Source organism: Lepidochelys kempii, chromosome 2 (assembly GCF_965140285.1).
Source record: "Lepidochelys kempii isolate rLepKem1 chromosome 2, rLepKem1.hap1, whole genome shotgun sequence".
NCBI lineage: Eukaryota > Metazoa > Chordata > Testudines > Cheloniidae > Lepidochelys > Lepidochelys kempii.
In genome coordinates, this window is record NC_136381.1 from 2,965,720 (window position 1) to 2,984,206 (window position 18,487).

The following is an 18,487-nucleotide window of genomic DNA, read 5'->3' on the forward strand; positions in this document are numbered from 1 at the left end:
AGGTAATAACCATGGGGAGCCACACAAACAAAACAGGGATACTATTAAATCTAACAAACACAATTGTAAAAGTCAGGTTTAGAAACCTCTAACTGACCCCACCAGTCAGGGTCAGGGGGCTGCACCTAGAGCGAGCTAGGTTCTTGCCACTCCGTGAAGCTGGACTCGATCGGGCGGTCCCAGGTGGTGGTGGTAGCTGAGGGTCCAGAGAGCTGGAGACAGGCAGAGCCCCCAGCATGATCAGTCAGGAGAAGATGAAGTCCCAGTGGGACTGACGCAGATTGTGGATCCAGGCATCAGAGCACTTACTTGAGCGTGGACAGCGGTTTTTGTAGAGAAATGACAACGGTTCAAGGGAGAACACTAGATTTGTTGCCGTGTAAACAAGGGAGGTTGTTTTGTTCAGGCTAGATCAGGGGAGCTGATCATCCCTGGCTATGGGCAGTGTTCCTTCGAGGGAGCTCCCAATGCAGTTAGGCAGCTTCAGTATTTTGGATACCAATCAAGGATTTATTACTAGAATTGGTCTGATAACTGCTGAGCTGGGTGTGTGCAGGCGTGGGTTTGTTAACATCTGGAGCAGAGATCCCCCATCATGCACTGCTTCCCTGCTTTTCTGGTCCCAGAGTTCCCTGCGGTTCTTGCCTCGGAGTCTCTGTTCTCCAGTCTGTATGCTAATGGAGATGCCTCCCTGTCCCATCTTTGATGCAAATGAGCCTACGGGAGTTTCCTTAATCCTGTCACCCTTCTCCCAGGGGATTAGGTGGGTCTCCCACGGCCTTTTCATTGCTTTTTGTAAGTCTTTCTTCTGATGCAGCTTTGGTTCAAGCAGAGGCTGGGGGGTGGGGGAATGTCTTTCGTGAGTCAGACAGGCTGGGTGCTGCGCCTGGTTCCCCAAGAACACAGAGCGGCTAGGAAACACAGCCTCCAGCCCACTGTTTCTCCACCAGCAGAAGGGCGGCTTGGGAACCAGCAGGGTTAGGTGACCAAGTATCACCTGGGTCTCCTTTCTCCGCCATGTGCTGACATGCTCAAAGAATGCCAGCAGATCGGAGAGGCGTGACTTTCCCTTGCAGAGCCCGGGCAGGCTCGTCCCTGGCTTTTTGTTGATCGTGCTAAGACTACGTTTTACAAAGGAAGTTGAAACTTGGTGAGGGTGCAGGAGAGAGCTACAGCGATGACTCGAGACAGTGCAAGATGGGCGGCACTCAGTACCGTAGAGAGGGATCAATACAGGGAGAAGCTACCAGGCCCTAAGCGGAATCTCTGATTTAGCAAAGAAAGACAGAACAAGAGACTGGGGCTGGAAGTTAAAGCCAGACAAATGGAAGTTAGAAAGATGACACATTTTTAACAGGCAGGGCAGTTAACCATTGCAACAAACAGACACCAAGTGGTGGATTGTCCATCTCTGCCATCTTCACATCAACATGGGATGCTTTTCTGGAGGAGCTGCCTCAGCCAGACACAAGCAGCTGGGCTCAGAACAGGCGGAGTTGGGGGAGATCCAGTCTGGCCTGCTGAGGAGGTCAGGCTCAGGCTCCCTTCTAGCCTTGAAGATCTATGGGTGAACTCCTAGTTCCAGGGAAGCCAACAGGAACATGCCATTGACTTCCATGGGGCCAAGATTTCACCCGATGGAGCATTTCAGATAGTTTCCCGAGCTTTGCGATGAGACTCGCGGTGACTCCCCGGATCATGGGCAACACCTTTCTTACGGCAGGTGCAACCAGAGGTCCCAGGGACCACGCCCTCTGGTGTGGATCACACAGTACTACTGGTGGCTTATCCCACCTGGTGCTGGGGACTGCCAGCGCCTTGGCAGCTTGTTCCAGCAACCCCCCTGTCACCTCAATCCCTCCTCCCTTCTCTGCAGCGCCTGACAAGAGTGAGTCTGGGACCGGTTCCCACCACCCCCTGCCCCAGTGAAGGCTGATGCAAAGAAGTCACCTGCTATGCAGCCCCCTTCTCCTTGTTCGCTTCTCCCAGAGCCCAGCCCAGCCCAGGTGCTTGACATGGCATCTGGCCTGGGCACAGGACAGTAGGTTACCCCACCACCCAGCATGGAGAACAATGGGATTTGCAATGAGCACTAGGGAGCAGGGGCTGCTTTTCACACCCTCTCTCAAACAGGACGCAGAGCGCCCTCCAGCACTGGGTGGGGGCATTGATTCGCTGCCGGCCCAGAGGGCGGAAGAGCCCCCATAACCGCTGACATGGCCTCCTGCTGGGCCTAGTGTGTGCGCGTGGGTCTCCCAGCGACCAGGCGCAGCCCATGTGCTGGGCCTGTGGGAGGCTCTCCTCCCCTACAGGCTGGTGAGCAGCGAGAGGACAAACCGCAGACGCGGGGACAGACGTGGGGCTCAGCCCCAGCCCCTGGGGTCCAGCCTCCCCTTCCAGGGGACAAAGATGCCTGGATGGCACGAGGCTGCTCACCCCCCACAGCAGGGATTATCCGGCAGCACGTTCCGGGAACAGGGCAGGAGGGTCTCTCCAGGGGTGGCTCCACGCCCGGCAGGAGCAGTGGCTGGTGGTGGCACGGTGGCTTTCGGGGCTCAGGCCGGGACCCCAGCAGCTTCCTGACGCGGAGCGCGGTTTTGCCAGGCATCCCCAGGGCTCTCAGCACGCGCACGGGCTGGAGGAGCCGGCCTCCTGCAGCGGCACCGTGAGCCTGCCGCACCCTGCGTCGCTCTCGAGGACGAGCAGCCGCACCACGTCCTGCACGCACCTGTCCACGTTCTCCCCTGCAGGGGCGAGACCGGCCACGGCTCAGCCACGGGCGGCAGCACCAGGAGTCCCCCCCGGGGGAAAGGAAGAGGAGCCGCTTCTCTTGCAGAGCGTGTGTGTGCGTGTCTGTGCGTAACGGGGATTCAGTGCACATGCATGTGTCTAGGGCTGTGCGTGAGAAGGAAGGCTCTACACATGAGCGTGTACACGAGGGCCGGGTGTGCACAAGGGCTGTGTGTGTCTGAGAGCCATACATGGGCACCCGCACCCAAAGTCCCTCCCGGAGCCCGCACCCTTCACCAACTTCTGCACCCCAACCCCCTGCCCCAGCCCTGAGCCCCCTCCCGCACCCAAAATCCCTCCCGGAGCCCACACCCCTCTCCCCCTCCCGCACCCCAACCCCAGCCCTGAGCCCCCTCCCGCACCCAAAATCCCTCCCGGATCCCACACCCCTCTCCCCCTCCCGCACCCCAACCCCAGCCCTGAGCCCCCTCCCGCACCCAAACTCCCTCCCGGAGCCCACACCCCTCTCCCCCTCCCGCACCCCAAACCCAGCCCTGAGCCCCCTCCCGCACCCAAAATCCCTCCCGGAGCCCACACCCCTCTCCCCCTCCTGCACCCAAAATCTCTCCTGGAGCCCACACCCCTCTCCCCCTCCCGCACCCCAACCCCAGCCCTGAGCCCCCTCCTGCACCCAAACTCCCTCCCGCACCCTAATGAGCCCGCACCCCACACCCCCTCCTGCACCCCAACCCCCTGCCCCTGCTCTGAGCCCCCTCCCGCACCCAAACTCCTTCCCAGAGCCCACAACCCGCACACCCTCCCGTGTCCCAGCCCTGAGCCCCCTCCCGCACCTGAGCCCCCGCTGGGAGCCCACACCCCTCCCCCAGCTCTGAGCCCCCTCCCACACCTTGAACTTCTCATTTCCAGCCTTACCCCAGAGCCTGCACCCCCAGCCGGAGCTCTCACCCCCTCTGGCACCCCAACCTCCTGCCTCAGTCCAATGAAAATGAGCGAGTGAATGAGGGTAGGGGAGAGCAAGCAACAGAGGAAGGGGGGGAAGGAGTGAGCGAGGGTGGGGCCTCAGGGAAGAGGTGGGGCAAGGGTGTTCAGTTTTCTGCTATTAGAAAGTTGGCAACCCTAGGGCAGTGGCTCCTGTCTGACAGCCACTCAACAGGGGAGGTATCAACTGGGGAGGAATCTCAGCACAGCACTGGCCATGGGCACTGAAGTCCTGCTCCCCAAAGGTACTAACTCCCACTGAAATCAATGGCAGGGCCCCCCCGAGAAGGACTGAATGGGCGAGAGCCTGAACTCCCTGCCCCGTGGGCAGGGTGGGCCACACGGCTGGGGCAGGGAAGCTGCCCAGCTGCCACATCATGTTTTGGAGAGGGCTCCAGCTCGAGCCCATTTGGGGGGCCCAGCTCCCCGGCTGCATGAGGCAAGGGGGGCAGCCCCACCCTACCTGTCTTGGCAGACACGTTAAACCTGCCAGCTATTCTGTGCTCCACAGAAAACTTCTCAGCCTTGTCCTCCGGCAGGCACGGCTCCAGGTCAGTCTTGTTCCCCAGCAGGAAGATGGGGGCTGCAGGAGGCAGAGATGGGATGGGGTGATGGGGGAGAGAGAGACGGGAAAACCAAGGGCTCAGGACAGGGCCAGCACCTGCGTACAGCACCGGGGGGCCGCGGCTGTATGCAGGGAGGCCCAGCCAGGGCCCTGTACCCCTGCGCATGGCAGGGAGGCCTGGACACATGTTCAGACCAGCGTCCGCACCCTGAACTGCCCTGTCCCTTGGCACTGCCTCAGCATCTGTGCCAACCTCAGCATCTGTGCCAACTCCCTCGTGTACAGCGCTCGAGAGCCCGGGGGGCTCAGCTCACGGATGGACTGGCCCCGCGTCCCCCACTGATCCCAGACGACACCTGCCACCGGGAGAGCCGAGCAGCTCCGTGGGACGCCCCGCCCTGCCGGTGGCCCGTGTTCCCTGTCAGCTCTTCGGGGCAGGGCGTGTCTTGGTACGTGTCTGCACAGCACCCTGGGGCCCGGCCCTGAATGGAGCCTGTGGTTGCCAGGGCCAGCAGCGTGTGAGCACCTGGCGATTCTGCCTCAAGGGGCAGGCTTGGATAAGAGCCGGGATGAGACGAGACGGGCTCTCTGGAAGGGCTTCTCCTGCCTGCTCTGCCCTCCCGGCTGCAGCTCCCCGCCGGAGCCCAGCACAGCTGTGCGTGGGGAGCCCAGGCGCTGACTCTAGGGGTGCTCTGGGGCTAGAGCAGCCATGGGGAAAAAATAGTGGGTGCTTAGCACCCACCAGCCTCCCACTGATCAGCTGCCCAGCGGGCCCCACCAATCAGCTGCTTGGCAGGCGGGAGGCACTGGAGCGGGGCGGGAAGAGGTGAAGCAAGGGTGGGGCCTTGGGGAAGGGGCCTCCAGGCAGAGCAGGGGTGGGGCACCCTCCCGGAAAAAAGAAGGTTTAAGTCGGTGCCTGTGAGCACAGGGCTGAGGTCCAGCATTGAGGGGCACCGGCAGAGCTGGGGGTGGGACCCCAGGCCAGGATAGAAGAACTGCAGGTCGGGAATGAGGGTCACCGGCAGAGCTTTAGGGGAGACACGTACAGTACACACCATCGTCATGCAAAGTGTCACAAATGTGTGTCTGAAGACAGCAGCGCTCTGGCCAGGGCATCGCTAATTAACAGTCAGATGCGCACACGCACACACCCATGTACAGATGCACACGCATGATGTCGGCAGGGCGGCTGGTTTCTCTTTAACCATTTTCCGGGCTCCCTCTGTCTCCAGCCACTTTGAAAAGCTGCCAGGGAACCTCGTGAGAGAGATGGCCTGGAGCCCAGGGCTTAACGAGCATGACTGGAGCCCAGCCTGGGAAAGAGCTGGGTGGCACAGGCTGGATGCCAGCCCTCAGGGTGGCGGGCAGCGGGGCCCAACCCCGGGACAGGCACTCAGGCCTATGGGATGGGTGCTCCCTCCAGGAGAGGGAAGCTACATGCAGGGGGGGGGGGGCGCAGGTAGTGGAATGGGGAGGGGGAGGGGCTTTGTGCACGGGGCAGGGACAGTGTGTGGGGAGGCTAGAACAGGTCCGTGGGGGGCATGGGGCCCTGCTGGGCATCCCTGCCATGGGCCAGAGCCCATGTGGCATCACCACGTCAGGTGTCCATGCACTGGGGGCGTGATCGCTGCCTTATCAGAGTCCCAGACCCCTTGTCTACGGGGAGCTCTTCCAGCTGCTCTGGCAGCCCATCCATCCCACAAGCCTTCCAGGAGGGAGGGGGCGGGGGAAAGCCACGTCCTCGTCCTCGCAGGGATTCAAAGAGGGAGAGGAGACAAAAGGGCGGGGAGCGTAACAGACCTTTTGAGCACACAGGTTATACAGATCACTGCTGCTCCGACAGCGCCGCGAACCGCCCCCCTTGGCGGGCCGGGGGAACCCGCTGTCTGGGAGGGAGCGGAGTCAGGGGACAGTGCAGAGGAGGGGTATTGGGAACCTCGGCCCTCCCCGTCCCCGCACGGCGGGAGTTGCCCAGGGACACCGTCCCACCTGCCCTGCCCCCTACCTTCTGGGCAGTGCTGCCGGGCCATGCACACCCAGTGCGGGAGGCTGTCGAAGGAGAGCTGGCTCTGGACGCTGTACACCAGCAGCACAGCGTCTGTGCCCCGGTAGTAGCAGCTGCTCAGGGAGAGGAACCTTTCTTCACCGGCCGTGTCCCACAGGGAGATCTGCACACAGCAGAGAGCAAGGCACTGGCAGCCTGTGGAACTCACTGCCACATGAACTTGGCTAGACAAACGCTGTGGCTGGAGTCTGTAAGCCGGCTGGGTTAGATGGTAAAGGTCTCGGGCTGCAGGGCCTAAACCGCCTGGCTTGTGGGCGTGCCAGGGACATGCCACAGACAGCACTGCCCAGCCGGCTGGTTTCATCTCCCTCAGGACGCCGGCAGGATACCAGGCAAGATGGGCCCAGAGCCCCACGTGCTGTGGTGAGTGGAGCGAGAGTCCAGAGAGGGACTCAGAAAAACCAGCTCATTTACAGAGCATCGTGATTCAACTCCAGGCCCTCTGCCAGCCCGGCCCCCCAACCAGTGGGGACCACCAAGGCTCCCAGCCAACACAAGCCCAGCCCTGAGCCGCTACCTGAGGGTGGGATGCTGTCGCCTAGCAACTCCCGACAGCCGATTAACCCCTTTGTGGTGTCGCTCCCCAGAGCGGGACAGTCTGGGTGCCCGTGGCAGGGCCCGGCGGCTACCATGGTGCTGCTGCAAGGAGTCTCGCTGGTGTGGCCCAGACACACCCGGCCCTGGGGGGAGGGGGAGGGACAGGCCCACAGCCACATACCTGGGCCAGGCGGGGGGCTTGGGGGAGGCTGAGCTGCATGGTCCTCTCGCAGATGGCCAGGTGCTCGGTGGGGGCGTGGGCCCCCTGCAGGAAGCGCCCTGCCCGGACGTGGTGGAACAGGGTGGTCTTCCCCACCCCAAAGTCCCCCAGCAGGATGAGCTTGAACTTCAGCCCGGGCAGGGGCACAGTCGCCATCACAGTGCGGGGGCTGGCTCCCTCCAGCAGCCGTGGGTGATAAGTGCCCAGGCCTGGCCCAGGGGCTCCATTCCCCGGCAGGACCCGTCCCGCTGGGCCACGGGCAGGCAGACCTAGCAGGGCTGCAGCCGGAGGGAAGGAGAAAGCAGGGAATGGAGCATGTTTCCCCAGCTGGGGCCCAGGCTGCTGTATGCTGGGGGAACCCCACACCCCCCTCACTGCCAGCTCCAGCCCCAGGGGGCCCACCCCACAGACAGTGAATGCCTCTAGCTCTCCCCAGGGCAGGAACCTTCCCAGCACACCGCAGCCCGACCCTGTAGGGACTCAGTCCCTGGGCCCTCTGCCCCTTGGGAAGGCATCGTTAGCTCCCTGAGAGGGCGTGGTGTGAAATTCGGCACCTCCAGCGACTCCGGCCCCTAGCCCTGCTCTGGAGCACTGGGGCCAGCACTGACTGCTGGGGAGAGAGCCCCCTGTCGAGCCCCCTGTTCAGCTCCCCGTCGCCCCAGGCGTGCCCTCACGCAGTCACTCTGGGAGCAGGGACGAGCGGGGCCTGGGCTGCTCTGTCCTCCAAGCGGGGAGTGCCAGGGGAGAGGGTCCAGCAGGCCTCGCCTGGCGCAGCTCTCTGATACAGGGACTCTGAGCTGGGATGTAATGGGGCCCCCTCGGGGCTCCAGTAGCGGCTGGTACCCCCAGCCAGAGTGTTTGCTTTCTGCATCACAGGGGGGCGGGGGGAGGGCTGGGGCAGCTGACTGAGCAGGGCAGGGGGAGGTTCGGCAAAGCTAAGAGGGGGTTCCTCTACCTTGGCCAGGATCTTGCTGTGCCCACAAGGGAGCTTGCCAACTGCTTCCTGGTGCGTTGGAGAAGAGCCTGGGGAGGAGCTAATGCACCTGGCACACCCCTCCCAGCAGGGCAGTCACATGCGGTCACAGTGCAGTAAAAAAGGAGGGTGGGGCCCCCTTCTCCATAAAGCCTCCACAGGCAGAAAACCCTGGTTTCCCCCCGCAGCCCTGACACCCACTCCACAGCCTGGGGCAGGGCCCAACCCTGCTCTGTGCCTCAGTTTCCCCCGTGCAACCTGGAGATGTCCCCATCCCACCCGCCAGGGGCTGCATGGGTTAACATCTGTCCAGCAAAGAGCTCCAATCCTCGCAGACTGGAGAGCTACCCACCCCAGTGACACCGGCTTGCCTGTCTGTCTGGTTGACCCAGGTGGGGGATGAAGGTGACCAGCCGCTCCTGCCCCCTGGGCCCCACTGCATTCAGCCCCTGCCCCCTCTTGCTGATCAGGGAGCTGTCTGCACTGCCAGGGAACTGCACTCACGGGGAAAACTGCATATGCACACCCATCCCCCCTTGATCTGCTCTGCCCTGCTCCTGCTTTCACCCATTTGCTCTTTGATGGTTCAGTGCCACCAGAGAGGGAACTGAGCGCTGCATTCATAAACTGGAGAGGCCCCCTGGAGGGAGCTCGGGCTCCGTTCCAGGCTTGGCATCTCTGCCTGCGCGGCGGCTCATCACAGTGGCAGATGCAGCCGGGACAAGACCCCCCTCTTCCCCTGACTTACTCCATCGTGGCCGGTGAGATGTTCAGCTGCTCCTGCCCAGGTGTGAACCACTGGCCCAGGTGGGAGGCCTGCGTCACCAAGCTGTCCTGTTCTACCCACTGGCGGATGGAGCGCAGGGCATTCCCAGAGCCAGCCTTGCATAGAAGGCAGCATGGCCTCATTTGCCTCCCCTGCCACCATCCTGCTCTCTGCGTCCCCCACGTGCTCAGCCAGCTATTGGGGGGAGGGGAACTGAACTCCGGCAGCTGGGCTTGGCCTTGTCATAGGCACAGCGCTGCAGCCAGGTCTGCCAGCACGCCCCAAACGTGCCCTGTACCCTGGCTTAGGACGGGCGCTGCAAGGGACTTTCTGCTGATGGTGGTTCCCCAGCTCCTGCTGCTGCTCCCACCCGCACTTTGCCACACTCCTTCCTCTCGTGTGTTACAAGGGCTGCTTTGCACAGCTCCTCCCCAGCAGAATGGGCAGAGACGCACGTAGCCACCCCACTCCTGCAAGCCACATACGAGTGACAGCAGAAATTCTACCCCACACGTGGTCCTGCTCTTTTAACTCTTTTGGCACAAATCAACAATAGCAGATGGTTACTTACCTGTCTGGTAACTTGTTCTTCGAGGTGTGGCTGCAGGCACGTATCCCGCGCTCATGCACCAAAGCTGGAGAAATCCGCCTAGCAGCACGCATGGGCAGTGCTCACGCCCCTCCCCGGCTCTAGAAGGGCAGAGATGCCATGTCCCCTCTGTTCCTTTGCACCAAACCCCAGGCTGGAGCCTCCGATGCAGAGGGGGTGCAGGGTGGGCCGTGGAATACGTGTCTGCAGCCACATCTCGAAGAACAGCTCCAACGCAGGTGAGTAACAGTCTTTTCCTCTTCGAGTGCTTGCGGACGTGTATTCCCAGGGCTCGGAGTCGATTTACACAGAGACTGCAGAACTGCCTTTCCAAAGCGTGCGTCAGCCCGAGAAGCCGTGGTGATAGCGTAGTGTCTCGCAAAGGTGTGCGCTGAGGGCCACTTGCAGCCCTGCGGCCATCCACTCGGGGAAACATCTCTAAGAAACGCTATTGATGTTGCTCGAGCGCTCGTCGAATGAGCCCGTAACGACTTTGGGGGCGTAATCTGAGCTGCTCCAGAAGCTGCGGCAATACACGTCCTTATCTACTTAGCAGAGACCGATTGTCCTTTCATCCGCTCAGTGTAAGATACGAAGAGGAGAGGTGATGAACGAAAGGGGTTAGTCCTTTCCAGATAAAATGCCGAGCACCTTCCCGCATCTAAGGTCTGAAGACGTTGTTCTTCTATGCCCAAGTGTGGTTTGGGAAAAAATACAGGTAAGTAAATAACCTCATTAAGGTGAATCCGAGAGATCGCTTTTGACAGAAATTTTGGCTATGGTCTTGAAGCTACCTTGCCTTTGAAGAAGTGGGTGTATGGGGGATCTGCTGCCATGAAGGCTTCCCTGACTAGTCTAGTGGATGTTATAGCTACCGGGAAGGCCAGCTCCTGGGAGTGGAGAGCCAATGAGCATGTTAACTATTGACTCAGACAGACTCATTGGTGGCACGAGCACTGTATTAAGGTCCCACAATGGCACCATTTTCTTCACTGGTGGAAAATGACAGACAATGCCTTTCAGAAACCTCCCTACCATAGGATGTGAATTTAGCAACTTTCCCCAAAGAGGAGGGTAGAAAGCTGAAATCATAGCCAAATGAACTTTGGAAGAGCTAAGAGCCAGGCCCAAAGATTTCAACTGCAACCAATAGTCCAGAACGTTCTGAATCCATGCTGACATAGGATGAACTCCCTCTGAGGTTCCCCCAAACCGAAAACTGCTTCCACTTAGACAAAAACAGGTGCCCCCCCCCAGATGTCCTACTCTAAGCAGAACTTCTTTAACTGCGTCTCTTCCTCATCTAGCACCCACGTGGTAAGGGGTAGACTGCCTACTGCTGGATGAACAACCTGGCTGTGATGTTGGGTCAACAGTTCAGGGAGGAGGAGAGACTTGGGAGGTTGAATTGAAACCGAAGAGGTTGCCCTAGAGTGGGTGGAAGATCGGAATCTGAAGGAAGAAGGAGCGTTCCACAGATTCCCAGGCCATCGTGGATATGGGTAAGGCATCAGTGGCCAATGAGTAGCGTGCCAAGAGCCCCTACGCCTAATGTGTGATTGGTATTGATCCCATGATGTCAGTATCAGATGTGTGTCTGGACCAAGCTGTAAACCGGCCTCTGGGGGACAAAAGGGAGGGTGAGGAAGAATTCTAATTCAGCCCCGATGAACCCCAAAGTCATTTGGGGTAATGGAGGATCAACTCCCGGCAGAGCCAGCCAGCCACCATCCAGCTTCATGCAAGGCCCAATATGCTGCTTGCACGGGCCCTAGGTCAATAAGGGGCCCTATGGGTTGCAGGGGCAACATGTTCTCGCTCAGTACTGACTCTCAAGGCGGCTCCAGGGCCGGTGTTGGCACCCGTCTTCAAGCCTCAGTCTGTACCAAAGTCGTCATCGCCGAAGAACTGGTCAGACGCCAGCCTAGACAGGGTACCCAGGCGTACAGGTGGTACCAAGGATGGTGTCAGTGCCCTAATCACTGATGAAGTCATTGCTGCTGACGGTTCATTGGTGATTGGAGAGTCTGGGACTGAGAGGCATAATAGGTCTGATGTCGCCTAGTAGGCCACGGGCGTTGTCATTGTTGGTGCTGAAGACGGCAGTTCTGGACTCACGCATGGTGCTGGAGTTGACTGTACAGCCTCTCAATGTTGCCTTGGTACGAGAGAATGGGTTGAAGGATCAGCTCCTGCACGGGTACCCAAGGAGCCATCATTGATCCCTGCAGAGAATGACTCTCTCTGCCAGCTGTGTTCCGATTTATGGGTCCTTTTCCTTGGTGGAGCCCTCCTAGAGGCTGCCTCCAAGTTCTGCCGCAGAACATCGGTACGATGAGGCTCACACGACAGCTGAGGAGCTGGTACCATCTCCAGTGCTGACGGGGGCCTCATGGCTTGCTCGCATCTCAAGTGCCTTGCTAACTGCATCCTTGTCCTGAAGGACTTACAGATGGAGCATCTGTCCTTACTGTGTTCCTCTCCCAGGCACATTAAACACTGCGTGTGGGGATCACTATTTGGAATAGCCCCTCACATGATGGGCAACGTTTAAATCCTGGTGAAGACATTCCACCAGGAAACTACAGCTAACTAACTAACCCACCTAAGGTACTAACTACTAAACAACTAACTATGAACACAAAGTTCTCAACAACTTAGAGATAAAAGGGCCGTGCCCACAGTGCTCCGACCTCTTGCTGGGGGTGGTGAGAAGGAACTGAGGCGGGTCAAGGCGACGCTGCCCTTATACAGCCAGGGGACAGGCTATGAGGCAAGGGGCACAAACACTATCCCTACGGGTACTGCTAGGCGAATTTCTCCGGCTTTGGTGCACTGGGCATGCACACACCTGAGTGGAATGTCTGTAAGCACTCAAAGAAGAACAAAGAGCCAGCCAGAGCCTGTGAGGCTCTTGGGGTTGGTAACGGGGCAGGGGTCCAGTCACTTCTAGGGCATCTAACTCTTACAGCCGGGTTGAACTACGTAGGGACTCATGTCCGGATACAGAACGCCTGTCACCAGGGTAACGATTTATGCAGATAGATAAGGTCAGCAGAGAGTGCTAGAAGTCAGGCGTTCTACTGGCAGAGCTGCACTGGGGACCGGGGGGAGCAAGGGGTGGTGCAGAATTTGCCTGACTCCTTTAATTTTATTGAGAGAAAAACCCAAGAGCTGCTGTTGATGTTTTAACCACCTTCATGAGGAAAGACAGAAAAGTTCAAACCTTATTATGGAAGAATCTAACTCAGGGGTTGGCAAACTACGGCCCGCGGGCCACATCCAACCAGCGGGACCGTCCTGCCTGGCCCCTGAGCTCCTGGCTGGGGAGGCTTGCCCCTGGCTCCTCCCCTGCTGTCCCCCCTCCCCCACAGCCACACAGCTAGCACGGCTTGCGCCCGCCCACCTCCCAGGCTTTCAGATAAGCCTGTCTTGCCACTCTGAGCGGCATGATAAGGGTAGGGCGGAGCTGGGGTTGGATAAGGGGCAGGAGGTCCCGGGGGCAGTCAGGTGACAGGGAGGTTGGATGGGACAGAGGTTCGGGGGGGGGCAGTCAGGAGACAGAGAGGGTTGGATGGGAGTGGGGTCCCGGGGGGCCAGGGAGTGGGGGGGATGGACAGGGGGTGAGGTCCTGGGAGGACAGTTTGGTACAAGGGTCCCAGGGGGCAGTCAGGGTTGGATAGGCATGGGAGTCCTGGGGGGCCTGTCAGGGGACAGGGGTGTGGACAGGGGTCAGGGGGGCAGTCAGGGGACAGGGGGGGTCTGGATAGGGTGTGGGGTCCCAGGGGAGCAGTTGGGGTAGGGGGCAGTCAGGGGACAAGGAGCTGGGGGGTTGGATGGGTCAGGGGTTCTGAGGAGGGCAGTCAGGGGGCAGGAAGTGGGAGCGGGCAGATGGGGGTGGGGGCCAGGCTCTTTGGGGAGGCACAGCCTTTCCTATCCGGCCCTCCATAACGTTTCACAATCTCGATGTGGCCCTCAGGCCAAAAAGTTTGCCCACCCCTGGTCTCATTGCACAGTGAGTATCCCAGTGGCTGGGAAAAGCCATGCCAGGGTACAAGTGAGACCCTCTATACCAGCATCAGCTACAACTATAGATACCCAAACACTGGGGGCCCAGTCAGAGCATTAATACGGGTAAGAAACTCAAATATGCTTGTGGGGGTTCCCCCAGCTGCTCTTCCACACCCTGAATGGATGGTCTCTGCAAACAGAAGCCAAGCTGCAGAGCAAAACATTGCCCTAAGTGTGTGTGTGGGGAGGGGAGGAGGGAGGCAGCAGGGGGAGAGCTTTCCCGGGTGTTAAGAGGGACATTCAAGAAGATTTCAGCAGCTTGGTTTGAAACCGTCTTATAGGGTCTCCAATGAGGACTTGGCTTTGCCAAGTGTTGGAGGAGAAGCAAGTGAACACAGCACAGCGGCCAGGCCAGCTTCCTTATGAGGATGCACTCTTGGGTTACACTTGTGGTGTGTGTATATCCAGAGAGCTACGGCCATGCAGCACTCCCTCCAGCAATCACCCAGGCAGACAGAGACAGCCAGCGTGCTCGTGCAACTCCATGGGGACACATGCACCGGGTGGAAAACGCTTTATTTCATCTGGTCTCACTTTTTTATTTTCCCTTTCAAGTGAGGAAATTAAATGTAAAAAAAATCAGCTAGTGCTCAAGGCTTTACAAGCATAATAGTCAGGACATTCAAGGGTGCAGTTCCCAAGGCAATCAGAACTATATGACAGCAAGTTATCATGGGACATCCAAGACACTACAGGCCACTGGTAGCACTTACAGCACTTCGATGGTGAAAAGTGCCAAGGGCTCAATAACAACATTATTCTTGCAGAGGGGCTGAGTTAATATTGGGGCGGGAAAAAAATTGGAGTTCCCTGAATTTAATACCCGTAAATTCAAAAGAGTCTGTTAATGCCTGGAATGAAATTAAGCAAAAGTAAATGTAGACTGGTTGGCAGGAACAATACCCGGAGCTCCATCTGCTTAAGGAATGGGCTCCCAAGGGAAGTGCTGGAGACGCGGGACCAGGCACTCTCTCAGTCTGCAACAGTATCATGCAATGGTCTGCTGGGAAACGGACTGGCAGGTCCTTTCTGTCACCAGTTCCCTTGAGCCTATGATGGAACAGCCAGCCTCTTCCCTGGGCGGCCTGTAACTCGTCCTGGAAGGCTGGGGGTATTGAACCAGCCGGCTTCTAAGAGGGCTCCATAGTCACCTTGCCTCTTCTCCCCACCCCAGAGACCAAAGAAATTCAAAGCAGTTTGGAGCAGCAGTTGGGTGTATTTCTGCCCTATCGGGGCCCACTCCAAGGAACAGCAGCAAACATGACAGCTCCGATCTTTGGTATCTTCCTCTCATCCGGCATCAATCAGTTACCCAAGAGACAAGCTGCTGCTGAGACTTACCTGGAGCCTGAGGGCTGCACCCAGTGCGCTAATGTAGATCAGACAGCGGCTGTAAACATGAAGGTTAACTCTACAGTCCAAGGGCTCGGGTCACATTGCATGCCGGAAGCTGTAACCACTGCACCAAGGCTGACGGCAGCCACAGACCACACTGAGAACGCCACAGGTCAGTCCTACATAAAATCAATCCAGGTCAAGGTGCTGTGTCCGTAAGGCCCATTGAAATGCCAAATTTCCTGCTGCCAGGAGACAGCTGAGGACGGCTTCCTTCCTCAGCATGAGCAATCTCTCCACCTTCACCCCAGACAGGAGGCCAGCTGTGCTCAACACCAGGCTGCCCAGTATCCCATAGAAATTCATGGTGAAAATGGAAAGGATGAGGATGGTGATGGAGGCCACCACGGTGACAGACTGGGCAACCATGGCCCTGCCCTCTTCAGTGAGGTACTCCACGCCCGTGGCCAGCAGCAGGGCTCCTCCCAGGAGGATGTTGGCAGTGGAGTGGTCGCCGTTCAGCCAGTGGAATCCAAAAGCCAGCAAAGGGAGGCCAATGACGGTGGAGACCCATGTACCAGACTGGGAATCTGCTGCCAAGGTAAGGCCAAGAGGTGTCCAGAAGAAGCCAACTGCTCCCACAAGTGCTGCCAGGGCCTGGAGGAGAAACCCTGCCGCAGCCCCGCGATTTATCTACAAACACACAGAGGCAAGCAATGAGCCGCAGGCCACGATCACAGGGAACTCAGCAGAACAGACACAAAGCAATAGCTTGGACACCCAGGGTAGCAGCCTGAGGATCCATGCCCCCTGACTGGTACCCAGAGTTGCATCACGCTGTCAGCGGGAGTCCACCCTTCACGAGCTCCACTGCTTCCTTCACACATGGCTCCTCACAAAGGCCCATTAAGAAAAAAGTCTTTGCTTGTGTTCCTTCCTACCTGTAGTGCGACTGTGAAACCCCTTTTGTTCCACTGACAACTGCCCATCCCCAAAGCAGATTCCCCAGCCCCAGATACACTGACTCCGCCTCCTGCGCTCACAAACAGACTCATCCTTCCCCCAGCTTCTGCCAAAAAATCATCTGGAGCTGGTGAAGCAGGTATGCTGCCAAGAAACCAAGGACTCATCTGGTAGACCAGAACACGCTGAACTCGGGCCCCAGGCCTCCTTTTCAGACTCTTGACACCTGTAAGCATTAAACTAACTTTCAATCAAGTGCTGCAGGAAGAAACCTGGTAAGTTATCCTTGGGCCTGTAAATCTGTTGGTCCAGTAAATATGGGGGCAGCCAGAAGCGAATGAGGGACAACGCAGACGGCCTTTCGCTAGGCCACAGCACTAGCGCGCAGTGCGCTGATTTGTTCTCTGCCTTGAAAGTTTCCTTTAACAAGACCTGTCTCCGTCAGGTGGGAAAACAGGAGCAGCCGCGCAGCTGCCACCTGGGCAGGTCCACGGTAAGAGGGGCACATTCGCCCGTCCCTGAGCCCTGCGGCCATCGCTCTCACCTGGAAGGTGCGGACAGCTGAGCACAGACACACGGCGCACAGCCCCAGGCTGGGCAGAGCCGTGCTCCACTCAGCAGGCCGGCCAGCCATGGGGGCAGAGGCCTTATCCAGCCTGAAAGGGAGAAGAGAGCAGGTTACTGGGGGCTGGCAGGCAGCCTCCCTCCAGCGGCTGAGCCCCAGCTCCAGCTGCCCAGGCAGGACACGGCTGCGGAGTTCACACAGCAAAGCAACTGCCTGGGCCAAGGGCAGAGCCCCCAGCTGGGAAACCCGCCTAGGGAGGAGAACTTCACGGCCATTCCCCCCCCACCCCAGCACGCGCTCCCGGGCCGGCGCCCCCTCCCCTCCCCTCCCCTCCGGGCGCCCCCCCACCGCACGCGCTCCCGGGCCGGCGCCCCCCCCCTCCCCTCCGGGCCCCCCCCCGCACGCGCTCCCGGGCCGGCGCCCCCCCCGGGTGCCCCCCCACGCGCTCCCGGGCCGACGCCCCCTCCCCTCCCCTCCCCTCCGGGCGCCCCCCCACCGCACGCGCTCCCGGGCCGGCGCCCCCCCCCGGGTGCCCCCCCGCACGCGCTCCCGGGCCGACGCCCCCTCCCCTCCGGGCGCCCCCCCACCCCGCACGCGCTCCCGGGCCGACGCCCCCTCCCCTCCCCTCCGGGCGCCCCCCCACCCCGCACGCGCTCCCGGGCCGGCGCCCCCCCATCTCTGGGCGCCCCCCCCGCGCTCCCGGGCCGGCGCCCCCTCCCCTCCGGGCGCCCCCTCCCCCGACCCCCAGAGTGCCCCCCCCGCACGGCCACCGGCCGCTCCGCGCTCACCGGCCCCCCCACCGCACTTCCGGCAACAGGCGGGCGCCCGGGCGAGCGAGTCCTGGGCTAGAGCGGCGCACGGGGAGTCAGCCGAGAGAGGCGCGCTCTGTGCCCGGACACAGGCAGCGCTGCCTTGGCGCCCCCTGCTGGCACGGAGGAGTCATCGCAGCCCGTCGGCGCGCAGGGACCCAGGGCGGCCTCAGCCGGGGCACGAGGCGGGGTGGCTGGGACTCGCCCTGCGCGCAGAAGGGAGCCGCCAGGCCCGGGGTGCAGGGCAGCGGGGCACGTATCCCATTGCCCCGCTGGGCTGGGCTGTCTGGCCAGTGCCTGGGGCTCAGCGGGCAGAGACTGGAACCCCTCACCCGGCTTGAGCCGCATGTGACGAAGTGGGACTGTTCTTAATGTTTCCTCTGAATAGTGTGGGGGTGCCTCAGTTTCCTCTAGGCAGTTCTTAAGTATCTAGGGGGTGGGGTAAGGGTGTATGATCATTGCAGAGCCCTAGAGGGCAGGTGTGTGCAGGAGTCTGGACACAGAGAATGGCCGACACCCTGTTTCCTGGCAACTGATGGCCTGGGCCCTTCCCCCCTGCAAGGTGAGAGCTGAAGGGTTGGAGAACAAAGGAATCAGGTGACCTCCTGGCCCGGGAAAGGGACAAAGCCCAGAGGAGGAGGGGCTGGAGGGGGTTTTCAGTTTGGGGCTGGCTGGGACATGGAGTGAAGTGCAGACGTGGTTGTCTGGCTCACTGCCCCCCAAAATGGACCCAGCTGAGGGGTCCCGTTCTCTGCACCTGCAAGCTCTGTGTTAGACCATGTTCCTGTCGTCTAATAAACCTTCTGTTTTCCTGGCTGGCTGAGAGTCACGTCTGACTGCGAAGTTGGGGTGCAGGACCCTCTGGCTTCCCCAGGAGCCCCGCCTGAGCGGACTCGCTGGGGGGAAGCACACGGAGGGGCAGAGGATGCTGAATGCTCTGAGGTCAGACCCAGGAAGGTGGAAGCCGGGTGAGCTGTGTGTCCTGAAGACAGGCTGCTCACAGAAAGGCGACTGCCCCAGAGTCCTGACTGGCTTCATGGGGAGCAGTTCCAGAGCATCGCCCAGGGACTCCGTGACACCGCACTTGGCATCCCGGCTGCTTATACACTGTGCTAGGAAATCCATCCCCGTGGGCCAAGCCGTGCCACCCCTCCCCGGGCACTGAGCGACCCCAGCCTCGGGGTCCCCCTGGGCCAGGCCGCGCCACCCCTCCCCGGGCCCTGAGCGCCCCCAGCCTCGGGGTCCCCGTGGGTCAGGCCGCGCCACCCCTCCCCGGGCCCTGAGCGCCCCCAGCCTCGGG

General features: G+C 60.2%; 2 protein-coding genes across 3 annotated transcripts; both read right to left on the bottom strand.

The window, feature by feature from the left end:
- On the bottom strand, positions 1-8,473 carry LOC140906271 (ras-related protein Rab-7a). Of its 2 annotated transcripts, none has more exons than XM_078851394.1 (4): positions 8,072-8,473; positions 6,300-7,394; positions 4,193-4,312; positions 1-2,744 (listed from the first exon to the last, which is right to left on the bottom strand). In XM_078851394.1, the coding sequence occupies exons 2-4, from the start codon at positions 6,661-6,663 to the stop codon at positions 2,620-2,622; spliced, it is 609 nt and encodes a 202-aa protein (XP_078707520.1). In that variant the 5' UTR covers positions 6,664-7,394; positions 8,072-8,473; the 3' UTR covers positions 1-2,619. The 2 variants fall into 2 exon arrangements, with proteins under 2 accessions (XP_078707520.1, XP_073186001.1); XM_073329900.2 differs by lacking the exon at positions 1-2,744 and having other exon boundaries at positions 3,705-4,312; positions 6,300-6,462; positions 7,078-7,394.
- A 4,721-nt stretch (positions 8,474-13,194) lies between these two features.
- TMEM276 (transmembrane protein 276) lies at positions 13,195-17,235 on the bottom strand. Its single transcript, XM_073329899.2, has 3 exons — positions 17,167-17,235; positions 16,358-16,469; positions 13,195-15,543 (listed from the first exon to the last, which is right to left on the bottom strand). The coding sequence occupies exons 2-3, from the start codon at positions 16,445-16,447 to the stop codon at positions 15,040-15,042; spliced, it is 594 nt and encodes a 197-aa protein (XP_073186000.1). The 5' UTR covers positions 16,448-16,469; positions 17,167-17,235; the 3' UTR covers positions 13,195-15,039.
- Positions 17,236-18,487: the final 1,252 nt, after the last annotated feature.

Bases quoted from the DNA above. Each gene is read 5' to 3' on its own strand.
- LOC140906271 (XM_073329900.2), bottom strand. From the start codon at position 7,272: ATGGCGACTGTGCCCCTGCCCGGGCTGAAGTTCAAGCTCATCCTGCTG. The intron at 6,463-7,077 runs GTATGTGGCTGT...TGCTGTGTGCAG, and splicing joins AAGCCCCCCGCCTGGCCCAG to ATCTCCCTGTGGGACACGGC. The intron at 4,313-6,299 runs GTAGGGGGCAGG...TGCCTCCTGCAG, and splicing joins CCGGCAGCACTGCCCAGAAG to CCCCCATCTTCCTGCTGGGG.
- TMEM276 (XM_073329899.2), bottom strand. From the start codon at position 16,447: ATGGCTGGCCGGCCTGCTGAGTGGAGCACGGCTCTGCCCAGCCTGGGG. The intron at 15,544-16,357 runs GTGAGAGCGATG...GTGTGTTTGTAG, and splicing joins CAGCTGTCCGCACCTTCCAG to ATAAATCGCGGGGCTGCGGC.